The sequence below is a fragment of the Erpetoichthys calabaricus genome, chromosome 9 (genome assembly GCF_900747795.2).
Source record: "Erpetoichthys calabaricus chromosome 9, fErpCal1.3, whole genome shotgun sequence".
NCBI classification, from domain to species: domain Eukaryota; kingdom Metazoa; phylum Chordata; class Cladistia; order Polypteriformes; family Polypteridae; genus Erpetoichthys; species Erpetoichthys calabaricus.
This window is the reverse complement of record NC_041402.2, coordinates 186,649,136-186,666,935: the sequence shown is the minus strand read 5'-3', so window position 1 is coordinate 186,666,935 and position 17,800 is coordinate 186,649,136. Positions and strand designations below refer to the sequence as shown.

The window sequence follows — 17,800 nt, the reverse complement described above, 5'->3', positions numbered from 1 at the left end:
GGGACGGTGGGGAGACAAAGTCAGAGAGGCAAGATTGTGTTGGTTTGGACATGTGCAGAGGAGAGATGCTGGGTGTACTGGGAGAAGGGTACTAAGGATAGAGCTGGCAGGGAAGAGGAAAAGAGGAAGTTCAAAGAGGAGGTTTATGGATGTGGTGAGAGAAGACATGAAGGTGGTGGGTGTGACAGATGAAGATGATGAGTACAAGAAGATATGGAAAAAAAAGGTCCGCTATGGCGAACTGTAGCAGGAGCAGCCAAGAGACAAAGAAGAAGAAGATACAGTGTATGTATGCCCTCTCCATGTTCACCCATGATGAACACACATGGAGTGTGCAAGTACAGAAATGACCTTTTTACTGAGACTTTATTGGCGTAATTAAGTACAAAAGAAGCTTTTATTATGTAAGAGTAAATTAGTAATAGATGCAATACCTACACTAAAGTGTTACCGAACACCCAAACTCAGGGATGGAGATCTAAAGTCGTGACCACTATGCCACACTGCATGTTCAGTATGGTAACTGATGTGTGTGTGAGTGGCACCTGTTCAGGTTTAGTTCCTGCCTCATAACCAGTGCTGCTAGGCTGGCCCTCTCCCCACAGCTTGAAAACTCTAATCAGTAGTTTTCACACATTGTCGTGGTACAAGGACATAGTCCAAAGAAAAATTGGGGTGCCACCCCATTTAACCATAAAAGAACACCACATGGGTTTTTTCAACAAAACAAAGAGGCACTCGATGGCACAAGCACCACATCAAGTTACAAGCTGTAGCCACAGAAAGATCTTCACCAAGGGTCTGACTATGGAGCTCCGTCCTGCTGTAGGTTTGGGTCAAGACTGCTCCAAGAAGAGTGAATGACTCCGCCCTCTTTGCTCCAAGACCCCCCCCCCCCCTCTTCTGTTCCAAGCCATTTAAAGGCAGGTGTCTCCGCGCGAGGAGGGCGGAGTCATTTAACTCTTTAAGGGGCATCTTCTCGGAGCTGAAGATGAATCAAGACTGTTAGTGACAGTGCCCTGTCTCGTCCAGCAGTGGCATCGCATACCTGATCTGAGCCGATACGGTGATCCACAGACGCGCATGTGTGATGACGTGTATGGCACACTGGCACATTAGTTGGCACTGCTGTCTCAAAGTTACACACACTGGGGTTGTACTGTTGGTCCAGTCACAAGTCTGCATGATCTCCCTGTGTCTCTGTGGCTTTTCCTCTCCTCCTTTCACAGCATTGTACTCCCACATCCATGAAATTAAAGACACTAAAAAAGTGGAATACCTCCTTCTAATTAGAAATGAAATTCAAGTTGGGCTTTGGCTCCTCATACTGTACGTCCCACAAATTGTCAAGATTCTCACTTTATTACCACGTCCTTGTTTTGCTTTCAGCGTCCGTGGGCACCTCGGAGAGCATCGAGTTCGATTTAAAAATATGTCAAGTACGCTACTAGGAAAAAAAAAGTTTTCTCTGAAAATCATCTTTTATGAATTAGAAATTGTGACCTTCACAGAAGGGGCTTAACCCAGCTGAGTTTTCCCTTCCTCTTTTTGATTAAACTTATTCTTCAAAGTCATTTAATATTTCAGCCTTCACACTGCATGTTTAATATCACTTAACGCTAGTGCTAATTCTTCATGTGTTATTTGTGTTCAGCCCTCTTCGCATGAAGGATGGCACCCCCTAGAGGCATATAGCCTGCACTGAAAATCACACTTGTTTGTTTAGTCCTTAGGATATACACCCATCCATCCATTATCCAACCCAACCACAGGGTCACAGGGGTCTGATGGAGCCAATCCCAGCCAACACAGGGCGCAAGGCAGGAAACAAACCCCAGGCAGGGTGCCAGTCCACCACAGGGCACACACACACACCCACCAAGCACACACTAGGGACAATTTAGAATTGCCAATCCACCTAACCTGCATGTCTTTGGACTGTGGGAGGAAACCCACGCAGACACGGGGAGAACATGCAAACTCCATGCAGGGAGGACCCGGGAAGTGAACTCGGGTCTCCTAACTGCAAGGCTACCCACTGCGCCACCGTGCCGCCCTAGGATATACACCCATGCCTTTATCCTAACCTGCTTATCCAGGGCATGTTCATGGGGGGGGTGGGGGTCTGGGGACGGGGGGCCAGCAGCAGAGCTGGCTTAAGACATAAAGGGAACTAACAGACTGCACAAGAGCTCATGGCCACCAGGGGGAGCCATCTGCTCAACGTGTCGCAAAAAATGGGAAAGTGGACAAATGGGGACTTATACCACATTCCAGTTGAAGTGGGAAGTCGGAATTTCCAATGAGAGCACCCACCCCACCCCCACCTGAAGTCGGATTTCCAACTTGGTCTGTAAAGTCCGAGTTTGTCTGAATTCAGATTATGACGTGAATCCAAAAAGGTCGTGTACACCACAAATTTTAGTGAGAGCTGTAGTATTATACTGTTTATTAGCCCTTCTGTCTATTTGGGTCTCATTTAATCAGTCGCACACACTGTGCTGTCCAACTTCCATGCCGCTACGGCGTTTGGACACACAAAATACCCTGTAATGCGTTGTTATAAACTTATATTTATTCTGATGGAGAAAACACAACAAAGGCTCTTCTGGACACGTCCATATTAGTTTTCCAAATCTTTTACTGAAATGCAGTCAACTCCGTTATGATGTGATGCGGTTCTCAGATCTGACTTTAGAGATAAATGAAATGCACCATATGTGCTCTGGAGTCGGAGATTATGCCAGTGTGTGTGTGTATATGTGGAACCCCTGTCACACACGTGCAAATAGGAGGGTTAGAGAATAATGGTAACACATCTGCCCAGGGGGCGGCGGGGTACACTAACTCTCTTTCTAAGTCCCCTGCAGACCTTTCCCGGAAACTCCCACCAAGAACCACTGCCTCAACTCGGGACACGTCACTTCCGGTCCTGACCACCGAGGACGACATCACTTCCCCCAGACCTCCTATAAAGCCTCACTCCCTTCCTCTGGCATTCAGTTCTGTTTTGGACTCAGTCTTGTAAACTACTCTGGTCTTACATTTCATTACTTTTGCACCCAGGAACATATTATACAGGTGGCTGCCCCAAACCTTTCCCATGTCTGAAGTCTCGTCTTGTTACAATATATATGTATATATGTATATATGTATATATATATATATAAAATAATAATAATAATTCATTACATTTATATAGCGCTTTTCTCAGTACTCAAAGCGCTATCCACACAGGGAGGAACCAGGAAGCGAACCCACAATCTTCCACAGTCCCCTTACTGCAAAGCAGCAGCACTACCACTGCGCCACCTGTGAGGACATATATATATATGTGTGTGTGTATGTGTATATATTGGGTTAGAGTTCATTAGCATTGCCACAAGGGGGCAGCACTTTCATGAAATCTATATTGTAAAACATAACAGGACATTCTCAAACTCACCAGTTTATATATGTACACTGTAAAAAATGTCAGTAAATTTAATGGTAAAAATGCTGTAAATCGTGAAAGTAAAAGACCTTTTCTGAAAAAAGGATCCTGTATATCTTAAACAATATATTTCATTATTTTTTACAGCCAAGTTCTGTAAAATCGATATTTTTCTACCTTCAAAATATGCTAAATACTGTTTATTGATGTATTACAGTTACACTGAAAAAATCTGTTAATTTTACAGTGTAAAACTGTTAAATAGCAAAGGTAACCAACCGTAAATGTAAAAAGGTAAATCGCTGTTTCAGTAAAACTGGTTACAATATTTGCATAAGGACACGCCCCCTTTTACCATATTGTTCCTGGTGAACCGCATACTTTTGAACAGTAGGGGAAAAAACTTAAACTAAGTTAGCAGACTTATTTTTCCCTGCGTGCTGAAGGTTTTTTGAGGTTATGGAAGCTGATTTATGGTGGGTTGTATTCGATAAGTAGGACACCAAACACCACAAAAGCAAACTTTACTTCCCCACTAGACAACGTGCCATAACTTCCTTAAACATTGAATTGTTTTCAATGTGTATAATTAAATGGTACATGCTTGCTATTGATTGTTGTTACTTTACTGATGCAAACTGTGTACTGGGGTTTGACCCTGATGATACATATTGTTTATTGATTGGCATATTTATTACACAACATGAATTTCTGGTTATGGGTAAACATTCCCTTCTGTTGGAATTTGTTGCAAAGAACAAATAGCTTTTTGCTACAAAATTATACTGTAGACCTAAACATTTTGTCACCTTATTTATTACAGTAAAATTTTTGCAACCCAGCTGCCAGTATTTTACTGTAAATGTAACATTTTTTTAAAGTGTACCGTAGACCAAAAAATATTGTCATCTACTTTTTTATGGTAAAATTCTGGCAAGCCCAGCTGCCAGTATTTTACTGTAAATGTATTTTTTTTTTTACAGTATATGTGTATATATATATATATATATATATATATATATATATATATATATATATATATATATATATATATATATATAGTGGTAAGACAGCCCCCTGTACACAGATGACCATGACACCAGATGTCCAAAACTCACAAGTTTAATGTTTTCCTTCTTAACAACACCACACAATACTCCAACCAGCCAAACTCAGTCCCTTTCTTCTTCTCTTTCTGTCGCCCTCACTCCTCCACACGCAACATCCGTCCTCTTCCTCCCAACTCCAGCTCGTCTAATGGACTGAGGTGGCCCCTTTTGTACCGCCCCGGATGTGCTCCAGGTGCTCTCTGATGATATTCTGACGGCACTTTCTGGTGTGGCGGAAGTGCTGCATGAGCACCCAGAAGCACTTCGGGTGTGCCTGGAATCTCTTCCAGCAGCACTGCAGTCCAGGGCTCCATAATCCTCCGGGCGCCCCCTGGCGGTGGCCATGGGCCCCAACAAGGTTGAGCTTCTAAGCTCTGATCCCGTGGCGCCCATGCAGACCAGGACGGCTGCCCAGCCATCTGCCACAATATATATATATAAAAATATTTATTTTATTTTGTATATATATATATATATATATATATATAATATAAATGTATATATCCATCCATCCATTTTTCAACCCGCTGAACGCGAACACAGGGTCACGGGGGTCTGCTGGAGCCAATCCCAGCCAACACAGGGCACAAGGCAGGAACCAATCCTGGGCAGGGTGCCAACCCACTGCAGGACTATATATTAATATAAATATATATATATACACACACACTGGCATAATCTCCGACTCCAGAGCACATATGGTGCATATCATTTATCTCCAAAGTCGGATCTGGGAATCACATCACATACAACTCATACCGTAGTTGACTGCATTCCAGTAAAACATTTGGAAAACCAATATGGATGTGTACAGAAGAGACTTAGTTGTGTTTGTGCCATCAGAATAAATAGGAGTTGATAACAACGCATTACAGGGTATTTTGTGTGTCCAAACGCCGTAGTGGCATGGAAGTTGAACAGCACAGTGTGTGCGACTGATTAAATGAGACCCAAATAGACAGAAGTGCTAATAAACAGTATAATACTACAGCTCTCACTAAAGTTTGTGGTGTACACGGCCATTTTGGATTCACGTCATAATCTGAACCTATATATATTCCTGACTTCATGCATGGCCCTGAGAGAGTCACTCTAACAGCCATTAGTCCAATTATAAAATAAACAACACTATAATTGTAAAAAATATTGGAATAGTCTGTAATTTTAAAGGATTCTATAAAAAAATTTTAAAAATTGTTTTAAACCCCATTATTCCCTGAACAACAGCACCAAGATGATAATGTGTCTCCATATTGTATCTGAGATTATCATCTTTTCATTTACATAGCTGATGTTATATTTAAATTAACATTGAAATCACAAGTGCAAGTAGACAACACAACACACCACACCCTTTTCTAAACCCACTTCACCCTAAACAGGACCCTGGGGTGGCTGAAGCCAATTCCAGCAAGCATGGGGTTCAAGGCAGGAACAATCCCTGGACAGGGCGCCAAGACACGTGCGTCTGCATGTTTAAAACTGGTGAGTTTGAGAATGTCCTGTTATGTTTTGACGGAAGTGTTGCCCCCTAGTGGTAATGCTGATGAACTCTAACCTAATTGCTTTGTTAATTCCCACTACTCAGAGTGTGAACCTGAGTGGGTTACTTTAACTGCCAGCGCTCATAGTGTAGATATACGGAAACGGCTGATTGAAAAGGTGGCACATAAAATAAACATTTGTTTGATTAAAATAACCTTCAATTTACAAAACACGAGAGTCTGTTAGTGAGCCCTCCAGATGAAATGATTTCCCCAAGGGCCGTTGGAGGTGTCATTTTTGGGCACTGGGTAGCAGTTCGGCCACTAGGGGTCCCCACCGCTAGTTCCGTTATTTATACACAAATCTGAAAAAGCTGCGGGTGCTGCCGCCTTATTATTTGATTCATTCAACTTTTAGTATGTAACGCACTAAGCAATTATTCGTGTCGTGTTTCACATTTCGTTTTTTTTTCTTCTTCTTCTTCAACAGAGTTAAAAATAAATGTACTAATTCCAGAAGAGAATAGCTCTTGATATGCGCCTTTCAGCGAAACGTGTAACTGAGATAACAGGGTATCAGCTTAATTTTGTCTGTCATTAACAGAGCAGTTGTCATGAATATGTCATGTTTTGCTGATTTAACAGTAAACATGTGAAATAAATCTGGTTGAATGATCATAGTATTCAACAGCAGGCGTCACGTGTTTCCGTTGGTAATTAATATGAATATACAGTACTAATATATATTTACTTATTATCCTGATCTCATTTTTTATCTGTAATTGTCTAAGCATTTTTATTGCAACACATACTAATCACGCCTTCATAAACACATTTTTCAAATTCTCCAATTCAATTCAGTGTTTCAAGCTATTGTTATCATATCGTTTTATTGCGTAGATGCAGTGTTTGCAAACAAATAAATCAACCGCGTTTTACTTCGTGGGATAAACCGTTTCTAGATTTCCGTAAGCCAATTCATATCTGTGGTTGAGAAGTAAAAAAGTGAATACCGTTGCGTCATTTGTGAATTTCCTTGTCGCACATCCCATCAAACTCCCAGCGCTGCATTTGTTGTTTAGAGCCGCCGCCGTTTATGCCAGCAGCGCCAGCGCAGTCAGTCCGCCATAAAGTGCGCTCATCCACAGGGCGCTCAGACAGAGTCGCACTTTAGCCCAGCATGCACTTTTGTGGGAGAAAAAAAAAATAAAATAAAACAACACAACGTGCACAGAGCTGTAAAGTGCACACAGACAACAACAAGGCAGGGATTCGAACCTATGGCATGGGACGTGGCAGGGACTACCCACTGCGGTGCCATGCCGCCGAAATTCCGTCCGGAGGTCATCGTCTGCCGTGCAGTTCTTCGGTATAATCAGAATAATTTACTCTGAACATTCTTCCATTTTGTAATTATCTAATGCGGCTCTCTCTGGAGGCATTAGACGCAAAAGGAATTCAATTCAATTCGGTTTGGGTACAGCGTTATTCACCGAGTCGATCCATTAGGTGTCGTGGGTGGCCACCTAGAGTACCGTCATCTGAGGGGTGACATTTATGAAAGTTATGCGACACTGAGGGGAACTGGCCACCCCGACCAATTAAACTAACTAAGATCGCTGAACTGTGAGCGCCGTTATACCTGCTGGGGGCCGTTTATGAACGTAAAAGCGCGCACGCTGCGTACACCACCGGGCACGCGCTCTTTCCAGGTCCTACAGTTCTTCTCCTTCATCTGCGTTTTTTGCCCTGGTTGTGTTTGGAGTTTTCTTCAGGTATACTCCGGTTTACATCTCGTATTCTAAAACTTTGCAGGTTTGGATCAAGGTTAATTTTTACATGCGTGGGTCCCTAAGATTGAGTGGCGTCCATAGCGATTCAGCGCTCTTCGCCTCAGGAAGAGCAATAAACGGGATGGAAGGACTGGATTAGCCATTAAGCAAATTAAGCAAGTGCTTACAGCAACAAAGAAATGGGGTGGGGGAGAACCACGGAAATCTTCCAGTTTGGATTTGCCATGGACCATATGGTGCAAAACTGCAAATAGTGAGGATGAGCCTGTTCCCACAAAAAGGGACTCCCAAGATAAATGAATAAAATGACATATTTATACAATAATAAAATAGTTATAGAGGTTAATTATATATATATTAATTTTTGAAATACTACAAAATTAGAATCTGGTAACTGCCACTTCTGAGAGTGAGTGCATTCACCTCTGGGAGCACCAAAATCTTTTAAGTGCTTAGGGCCTCTACATGTCTTAATCCGTCCGTGCCCCTTGTTGTCCATAACGTCGACGACTTCTTTTACTCGCGCGCCCCTTCAATAGTACAAACACCGCCACCCTTTGCGGACTTTAAACGAAGCCGGTCAGTCCATTGACTCTATGTGGGCTGCGATCGGCATTACCTGGAATGGAAACGAAACTGTAGCCAGGCAGGTATTCATACCCACGCTTTGAGACGTCAGCACTAACCACTACGGCGCCAGGCCTCCGAAACTCCGTGCGATGATTAGCATAGAGAAACCGCAGAGTTAGCGACGCTTGAAAGAATTCGGTGGTACTTCTCATGAGCAAGTTAATAGGAATAATATCTTAAAAACCCATTGTTGTATTTTGTAATTCTCCTATCTGGTTCATGCCATCGTTAAAATTAAACCAAACCTGCAAGATTTTCAGATGTGGGCGGTGAACGGGAGTACCTGAAGAAAACACCAACACAAACACGGCAAGAGACTGAAGTAAAAGAGAAAAGGAAAGAAAACTCGAGCAGACTCGCGGAGGACCGATGAACACCACGTCGACTTTAACCGCTGCGCCACCGAACTTGATCGCATATGAAAATCATAAATGAAATGGCGGGCTCGTTAGTAACTAATCGACAGGCGAACCGGGAGACTGAAAGCCAACCGTAATCGAGGTTGCGCCTCATAAGCACATCTGCCCTTTGTCTGTAGGAAGATGGAAGCACCAACGTGAGGCAGGAGTGAGTGCAGCATTCGCGCCGCTGATATATCTGACCCCTCGCAGAGTCCGTTGCATGACGGACCAGAATACTGCCAGATCTTTTCATGTTTGTAACGCTTATGGAGTAAGCGCTTGCTGACGCATGCGTGTGTGGAGTGGTGGGATCTTCATGACTTATCCCGCCGCCTCACAAAACAAACAAAAAGTAAAATCAATATACGGACAACAACTTTGGATGATCCGCTGTGGCATCTCCTAACGGGAGCAGCCGAAAGAAGAAGAAGAAGAAGTTGGGCTGAAACTGCAATGATGACCAAAAACGTCAGGGAATGGTCATTTTTCAGGAGGCTGGTCTTGAATTGTGGTTGAAATTTCAGGGCTTAACAGATCGAAAAAAATGGGGTAGTCCTTGTTTTAAAGAGCCACAGTGGCTTCAAGTCTTCATTTCACCCAATTTCCTTTTAAGATGCCAACCTAATCGTTTATTAAGTACTTTGTATTATCTGACAGCATGGGGATCCTTGTCCGGTTGTTGTTTCTTCCTTGAGCCTAAATCTGGCTGGGATAGGATCCAGCGATCCTAGATGAGCGGGTTTAGAAGATAAATGGACAGATCGATGGATGGATGTCATTTGATTAGGCTGCACTCCGTTTCCCTCTGGGTTCCTGACGTGTTTCTATTGTTTACCTGCGTTGGCAAAACCGACAAAGTTTTCTGGGGCAAATGACAGACTGAGACTTCACAATATTCCGTTTCGTTTAACGTCCCAAGAGGTCTGTTACGGCGCAGATACTATGATGTTCCGTTTACACATCAGCACACACAATGCATGGCTCCTATTCCAATTCTGAGCGACCCCCAACCACTTCCTAGAGTTGAGCGAGATCTCAAAAGATGCTCGCGTTAAGCTGATCTGTAATTACGAACCGCGTGTGTGCTAAAAATGGCTCTGCGATGGACAGACAGGCGCCATGCCCAGGACTGTTTCAATGCTGCCGGGACATGCTCCGGTCCAACACCACGCAGAATTCGATCAAGCGGTTCTGAGAAGGCGATATTCAGTCTGCGTTTTCAATACAAGACTCCAATTTTGTGCGACACTTCTATCACCCGATTGTGCGTCAGTTTTAAAATTATAGGAGAGTCCTAATTGGCCCAATATCAATGAACAGGCCGATCCCTTACGTCTTATGATACCGGAATTAGACCCCCTACCCCTCCTCCGAACCTGAAGTTAATTAAGCGCAGGCTCGAAAAATGGGAAGACTGCATGTAAACTCAAGTAACGGTTTGTGCCAAATCAGTGCTTGAAGTGGGCCCGTACTCACCGGTACAAGAGGCTCCTCTTGTATTTTCAACCTACAATACCGGCTACCACCGCATGCGCACGCGCCACTCTCATAAATGCAGGTGCCAAAGTGGCTCTTCAGATTAATGCCATAGGGACACCAATTCTGGTTACCAAAAGAACCATCCATATGAAGGTGGCAGAAAGGACCCTTTAGGTTCAACAAATAACCACGAATAGATGACAAGTTAAATGAGACTGACCCCATCTCCCCCCAACCCTATCTGCAGAGCGACATGTTGTACTTCGTGATCGCGACGTATCTTGGGACGAGACCCCCTTCAACACCAATTTGTCAAATGCATCGTCTCGTCAAGCACAGATACGCTCTCCTAGGGTTGTGGATGGGACAAATAAAAAAAAACAGCTGCGAAAACTCGAGAGATCATGTAAAATCCACAGATACAATGGCTGAGCTAGGATTTGAACCCAGAACCCCACAGCAGTAATGCAGCGCTATAAGCGTATCCGAATATGAGCTCGACTGCCTTGTGTTTGTACACCATTTAACATTAAAGAAGCCCACTCTTTAGTCACATGCTGGGCTTGAAGTGGGTCGACACTCACCGTTCTTGATAAGAGTGCCGGTAGTCAGTGAATGAGTTCTGGCGCTTCGTCTCAAATAATCAACCTGAGCGTTCGAACTTCCAAAGGCCCAACGCTCTCAGTTACTGCACATTAACGTGCTTATTTAAATAAAGCGTATTATTATTAGTCAGTCAGTCATTGTCCAACCCTCTATATCCTAGCCAATCCCAGCCAACACAGGGCGCAAGGCAGGAACAAACCCAATAGCCCACTGCAGGACACACACAAACACACACCCACACACACCAAGCACACACCAGGGACAATCCTGGATCGCCAATGCACCTAACCTGTATGTCTTTGGACTGTGGGAGGAAACCCACACAGACACGGGGAGAACATGCAAACTCCACGCAGGGAGGACCCGGGAAGCCAGGACTCCTTAATGCGAGGCAGCAGCGCTAGCACTGCGCCACCGTGCCGCCCATTATTATTATTTTAATTTTTTTTGAACCTCCAAAGGGACCACCGATCCCCTTCGAGATAATTAGACTTTGCATAACGTCTTGCTTTTGCACGTCCAATAAACATAAATTCCCCAGATGATTAAACTGTGTATCTGCAGTGTGGCGTAGTGATTAAGGCTTTGGACTTTAAACGCCGAAGACGTGGGTTTAAGTACTGCTGATGACCCTGAGCAAGCTTCTTCACCTGGTTGTGCTCCAGGTGGACAACACTAAAGAAATGGAAGTACCTGAATCTCAAAAGTTGATGTCGGCGAGCCTTCGCATCTGCACTTCGAATAAATACCCGGAATATTCAGCGCGCACAACAAAGCTGATCTTTTTTCTACCACTGGCCACATTTTTTTTTCTTAAAATCCCCAGTACTTAACCATCCTGAGCTACCAGGCAATTAAAATATATTTAAAAAGGTGACCTAAACAGGAACCTATAGCATCTGTTGATGTGTATTATTATTACCGTATGGTACAATCCTTCACCCATAGACCGGAGTTCACATCAGGTGTCCCCCGCGCGGAGATTTCATCTTCTCCACGCGGGTTTAATAATAAAATAATAATAATGCATTACATTTATATAGCGCTTTTCTCAGTACTCAAAGCGCTCGTGTTTCTTAGCAGTGCTCTGGTTTTCCTCCAAAAATGCAAAAGACACGCAGGTTAGGTGGACTTGCGTCTTTAAATTGGCCATTGAGTGTTCATCTTGAGATGGACTGGCGCCCTGTACAGGGGACTGATCCTGTTTTGCGCCCTTTTGCTTAGGATTAAGCAGGCTTAGAAAATGGTACCGTATTTTTAAGAGTTCACGGTCGACCACCACTGCCCTGGAGTGTAGAATTGTAGAGGTTTTCGGAAATAGGTTAAGCTAGTCGTGGAAAACTGCTCAGATAGATAGATAGATAGATAGATAGATAGATAGATAGATAGATAGATAGATAGATAGATAGATAGATAGATAGATAGATAGATAGATAGATAGATAGATAGATAGATAGATATTAATTTTAGCATAGTTGGCAGGATCACAACATTAGATAGATAGATAGATAGATAGATAGATAGATAGATAGATAGATAGATAGATAGATAGATAGATAGATATGGAAGTCACTATATAATAAAGAAATAGGTGAAAGGCACTATATAATAATTGGATAGACGTGAAAGGGTGTATATGATAGACAACTTTGAAAATTCTACTCAAAATGCTTTACATAGGCAGTTGGGAACCACTGTAACCAGCACCAACGTGTAACATCATCGGGATGATGACGGCAGCCATTCTTGCGTCAGTGAGCTTACGTACTAACTATCTAGCTAGCTAGCTATCACGTGGTGAAGGGGTGACAGAGATAGTTAGGGGATGATTAGCGGGCCAAGATTGGCAGGGCCATGGTGGGGAATTTAACCAAGGCATACTCTTGGAAAGATGTTCAGTGATCTTTTTTTAAGACCACCGAGAGTTTAAGACCTCGGTATACTCTGGCTCTGGATATCACTCAGAGGTAATCTGCCAACACTGAGAGGTTTACTGAAAAGAATTTGAATGCGTATTGTTTTATGATATAGTAGATAGTTTAATAATGAACGTATTAATCGCCATGAGTTTAATCGATGAGTTCTTATCTATGAACTACAGACATCCTGCAAGTTTTAACGCCCGCTGATCCTCAGGTCGTCCTGATTTTTCTGGGAGTCTTCAAGAGGGCAACATAGCCGGACAGGTTCTGACTTTTTCCAAGTTCATTTTCAAAAAGTAAAGGGAATAAAGAAGAAAAAAAAAAGAAAATCGAGAAAATCTGATTGATTGATTAAGCGGTTTATTTTGAAGCCATACGTCTTGAGCGCCAAACCTTTTCCTGTGGCGAGTAACAGCTGCCGCGGGCGCGCAGAGAGATCGCCACATTGCGGTGCCATTGAGATGTTTGTGCTGAAGCTCACTGGGATGTCTCAAGTTCTTGAAAAGTTCAGCAGCTCTCTTTGAAACAGCGACAGGAATAAACACCGCTTTGACTGACATTGAAATAGACGGAGCGCCCATCCCCAAACGCTACGGTACTTCTAAAACCCTCGAGAATGTTCTGGCTTTTGCAAGAATTTTTTTTCTTTAATGCATTTATTTTTTGCTATTTTTTTGCCACCAGCAAATAAATGGAAATATTACAGAAAGAGGAGCATCTTCTGAAAGACAGAATTCACGCATAACACTCTTACAAATAACGGTAACGGCGTTTTACTGGGTTGAGTGGTCCCTAATAGAACCCTTGCTTTTAAGGAACCGGTGCATGATGTGAAGGGTTCATTACATATAAAATTGGCTCTTAGAGCTTTCAAATGTGGACAAAACAGAAATATGTAATGTATACGAGACCACCTTAAAGGTATGATGACAGATCGCAAAAATCTGAACTTAGCCTGTGGTACCATATGCGGCGAAAGTCCTCTCAATATCGGGAGAAACATCTGCCATCATCTATTCGTGGTTATTTGAAGATAGATAGATAGATAGATAGATAGATAGATAGATAGATAGATAGATAGATAGATAGATAGATAGATAGATAGATAGATAGATAGATAGATAGATACTTTATTAATCCCAAGGGGAAATTCACAATATATGTATATAAAATATACAGAACCTTCATGTGGACGGTTCTTCTGCGAACCAAAAAACGGTTCCCCTTTGTGGCAGCTTCATTTTCAAGAGTGCACATTCTCAATCCCCGTTGTTGCGACCACTTCACAGGTTCCAAGGATGAAAAGCAACTTCAAATACTCATTCGAACCGACTGCTGCTAATCTTCTAAATAAATTCAACTTTACATCGGCAGATTTACATCACGGGATGAACGGCTATCTCTTGTATCGGTCATGGTTCAGGTCCTGTATTAGTCAATTCTAATATATAATGGTACACCGTACGTATTGTGTTCACTGCTACTCAGTTATCTGGACTCAGTTTATGTTTGACAGTTTTATTATTTGCTGTTAATGCTATGTATGTCTTTCTGTAAAACCTGCCGACAAACCAAATTTCCCCTCCTGCATGGGACAATAAAAATAATGTTGAAATTGAAACTGAATTGAATAAACAAAATCATAGAGAACAAACCTCTGAAGTTACAAAAATTGATTTAGGGGTCTGGATATCCACCCGTGAGAAACACGTTGAAAAAAATCACCGCTATGTTATTAAACAAATGCCTGATTTTTTTATTTTTTTTTTAGACTGGGGTACGACAAACCAAAATGTTTGCAGTGGGATGCCGATGTCAATGGGATGGTGAATCACCTGCGTCTGTTAGATTTCACGGAGATTTTCTATCTATGTCTACTCTTAATCACTGATACGAGTTGCTTGACTTCAGAACATAAATTGGGAGGGGGGGTACCCATCCTAGAACCCCCCCCCCCCAGCTGACTATAAAAGATAAACCACCTTTGAACTGAACCCTTCCATAAATACACGGCTGATGCTGTTATCACTGTTTCTACATGGCATTTGATGGGAAAGCTCATAAGAGGTGGCACTGCATGGCATCTGAGGCGGCATTTGGGGACATCAAACATATGATGAGGGACCTTGAGGTATGATGTAAAGCTGGGATCCAGTGTCCACTGCATTCTCTAGTATACTGGAATTTTGTTTCTCATAACCCATGCAGACACATCATGTCTTACCACGCATTCAAGGGAATTCAGAACGCCCTATGATGATTAATGCGACTTTGTGATCTGTGAGCCCGAAGCACTCAAGTCAGCGTGCACATATACCTGCAATTTTAAAAGTGCGCATTCCCAGACAGCGTGTGCCCCAGTCGGAGAGATCCCCGATCTGTTCGGCACAGCAAGTTCTCGCCGCGCAACGAAAATAAAATGTAATCAGCCAAACAGACGTTAAGGACGCGTGTAAGTGTCGGCTGCCAATTTGTTACAACGCGTACAAAAAAAAAAACCAAGAAAATGAAATGAAGGACGGCTTCAGGGTTAGCACTGCTGCCACCACCGCCTCCGATTGTCCCGGGTTCTTGCCACCTGCTCATACAGATAGTGGGTATCTAAACTGCCCTTGTATGAGTGCGACCTGGCCCGTAGCAACGATCCCATATTTTCTCATTCTTTTCAAACCAAATGGTACCCCCTGCAGACTTATCTGGATAAACTGAATCATGAAAAGGAACTGATGGATTTAAAAAGAAAAAAAAATGAAGATGCGATTAACCACAGCGAAGACCTGAAGCAGCATTCTTTATCCAACCATTCACCGTTTGTCTTAAACCCCGCATACTCCATTCCAGGTTCGGGTCTGTGTAAGAAAACTAAAGTAATCAGGACCAGTTTGGGCATTGGATGCCACTTTCGTACTTGGATGTAAAGCACTCAGATGTTGCAGTCGCTAATTAATATAACAGAAAAATGCATAAATGTAAAATGAAAAATGTAGTAGACCCGCCGTAACCTGCACCAAAGCCCCCTGAAGACATTAGGCAGCAGCAGTAGTATCATCAGTACTGTACTGATTGCCCACGTATATTTTTCAGTGCGGACTTTGGCACCTTTCACGAACGTGTTAGACATCCACCCATCTACTCCACTAAACGTGCCAAATCCCCGCATGGCTTTTATTACAGTTTCATTCTGAGAGGCTCATCTTCTCAGTGTAATGATTAAGTGATGATCACACTTGAAGTGAGCGGTACTGTACATTTTCTCTAATTAATCTTTAACTAGCTAAAACAGCAACTAAGAGCAGTGTCGACAGAAGATAGTAAGTTTCAGTTACTTTGACAAACACTGAAAAGGAGATGAGAGGTCCACTCTACAAATTAAGGGTGTTGTTAATATTTGTTACGCTTGGTAAATGTTTTTCGGATTTTTTTTTTCTTTACTGACAGGGTCGGGCAGCTTTCTGCATTACAGGAATAAAACAACGCATCGCTATTAACAACAACAGCAGCACCAAAGCACAACTTCCATCCTCCAGTACACGTCCAAATAAGGGGTCTCGCAAGTGTATTTATTATAGAGTCGAGTTCTTTTCTCGTTGTTATTCAAATGCTCCCTATAGCACAAAAGGAGATCGATAAGCCGTTCTCTCGCCATGCACGATGCAATTTACTGTTACCGGATTTATTTCTGGTCCAGGTAAGGCATTCGCTAATATGAAGCGGCAGGTTGCTACAATGTCTCAATTCTCCTGACGCGACATTTCACTCGTAGCACACACAATATGACCGCATGCACCGCGGATGTGTCCGCTCCACTCTACGAGGCATATGCACATCATTCTCATCGTACCTGAGGTTTGTGCTGTTGTCCGTCCTCGAGCTCTGATACACTGTTCATGATTTCCCATCGATCATTTACCATCCTCCGGATAACATCGATTGTGTGAATGCCTGCCGAGATCGCAGGTGCTGGAACTGAAATAAGTCTGGATAATTCCGAGAGGTCATACAACAGATTCTTGTCGAAGCTGGAAACGCGCAAGTGTAAAAGACGACCCGGGTTACAATATCCGTTTTAACAGGATTTAGTTCAAAATTGCTGGGTGAGGACCACCGAATACGGTTCGAGTGTTCAATATTTATATTTCCACCCGAAACAAGTCTGCATTCAAGGGAAAACAATAATTATTAATCCAAAGGTGTATGGATTTGCTCTCGCGTTTTTTATTTTAGTGTACTTCTTTCCAAAAAAAAAAACAAAAAAAGAATCGTTATTCCCACTGTTAGGGCTAGAGGTTTCAATCCAAAATGAGCCAGGTATTCTTCTCAGCGTGCAGATGCGGATTCTGCTTTCTTTTTCCTTCTTAAGAGTTGTGCAAAAGAAGCAGGCGACCCTTTAAGGGTGACCTCCCCACCCCTCCTGCCTCGAGCCCTCCAGCTGGATGTAGTTTATACGGCGTCCATTCTCCAGTGATAACTTGTCACACCGAGCGGAGCGCCGCGCTCACATTTTTGCTGGATCTCCTCAGAAGACGCCGCACGGCTCTGCCAGTACTCGTGAACAGGAAAAAATTCCTCCTCCTTCTGTTCCACCTCCTCCTCCTCCTCCTCCTCCTCCTGCTGCTGCCGCTGCTCTGCCAGTGCTGTCGTGGACCTGATCAGCATGAGGAGGAGTTTCACTCCGATTTGGACTCGAGTCCTTGCTGGCCACAGTCGCTAGTCACCAGAGGTTCAAGTGTAGCTCGCGCTGCCCGCTGACGATGTTTCAGCACCGCCACAGTGTGGACAGCTCCAACTCCCTGTCTCCGCAGACCGCGTGATTGAAGAAACTCCAGTTTCGTTTCTGCCTGTTATCTACTACACGATTGTCGCTGCATCTATAACGCTTGCTATTTCTTCCATTCAGACTTCACTTCCATTTTTTTTTTGTTGTTGCTTGCAAAGACTTAAGT

General features: G+C 43.1%; 1 protein-coding gene and 1 long non-coding RNA gene across 3 annotated transcripts in view; both read right to left on the bottom strand.

Moving 5' to 3' along the window:
• Window positions 1-17,098, bottom strand: part of fibcd1a (fibrinogen C domain containing 1a) — a 349,438-nt gene extending 332,340 nt beyond the window's left edge. Inside the window, 1 exon segment of the mRNA XM_028808633.2 lies at window positions 16,699-17,098. Within this exon segment, the coding sequence (XP_028664466.2) occupies window positions 16,699-16,770 (72 nt within the window). The 5' untranslated portion in view covers window positions 16,771-17,098.
• Window positions 1-17,800, bottom strand: part of LOC127529255 (uncharacterized) — a 481,587-nt gene that overhangs the window by 342,538 nt on the left and 121,249 nt on the right. The window lies entirely within an intron of this gene.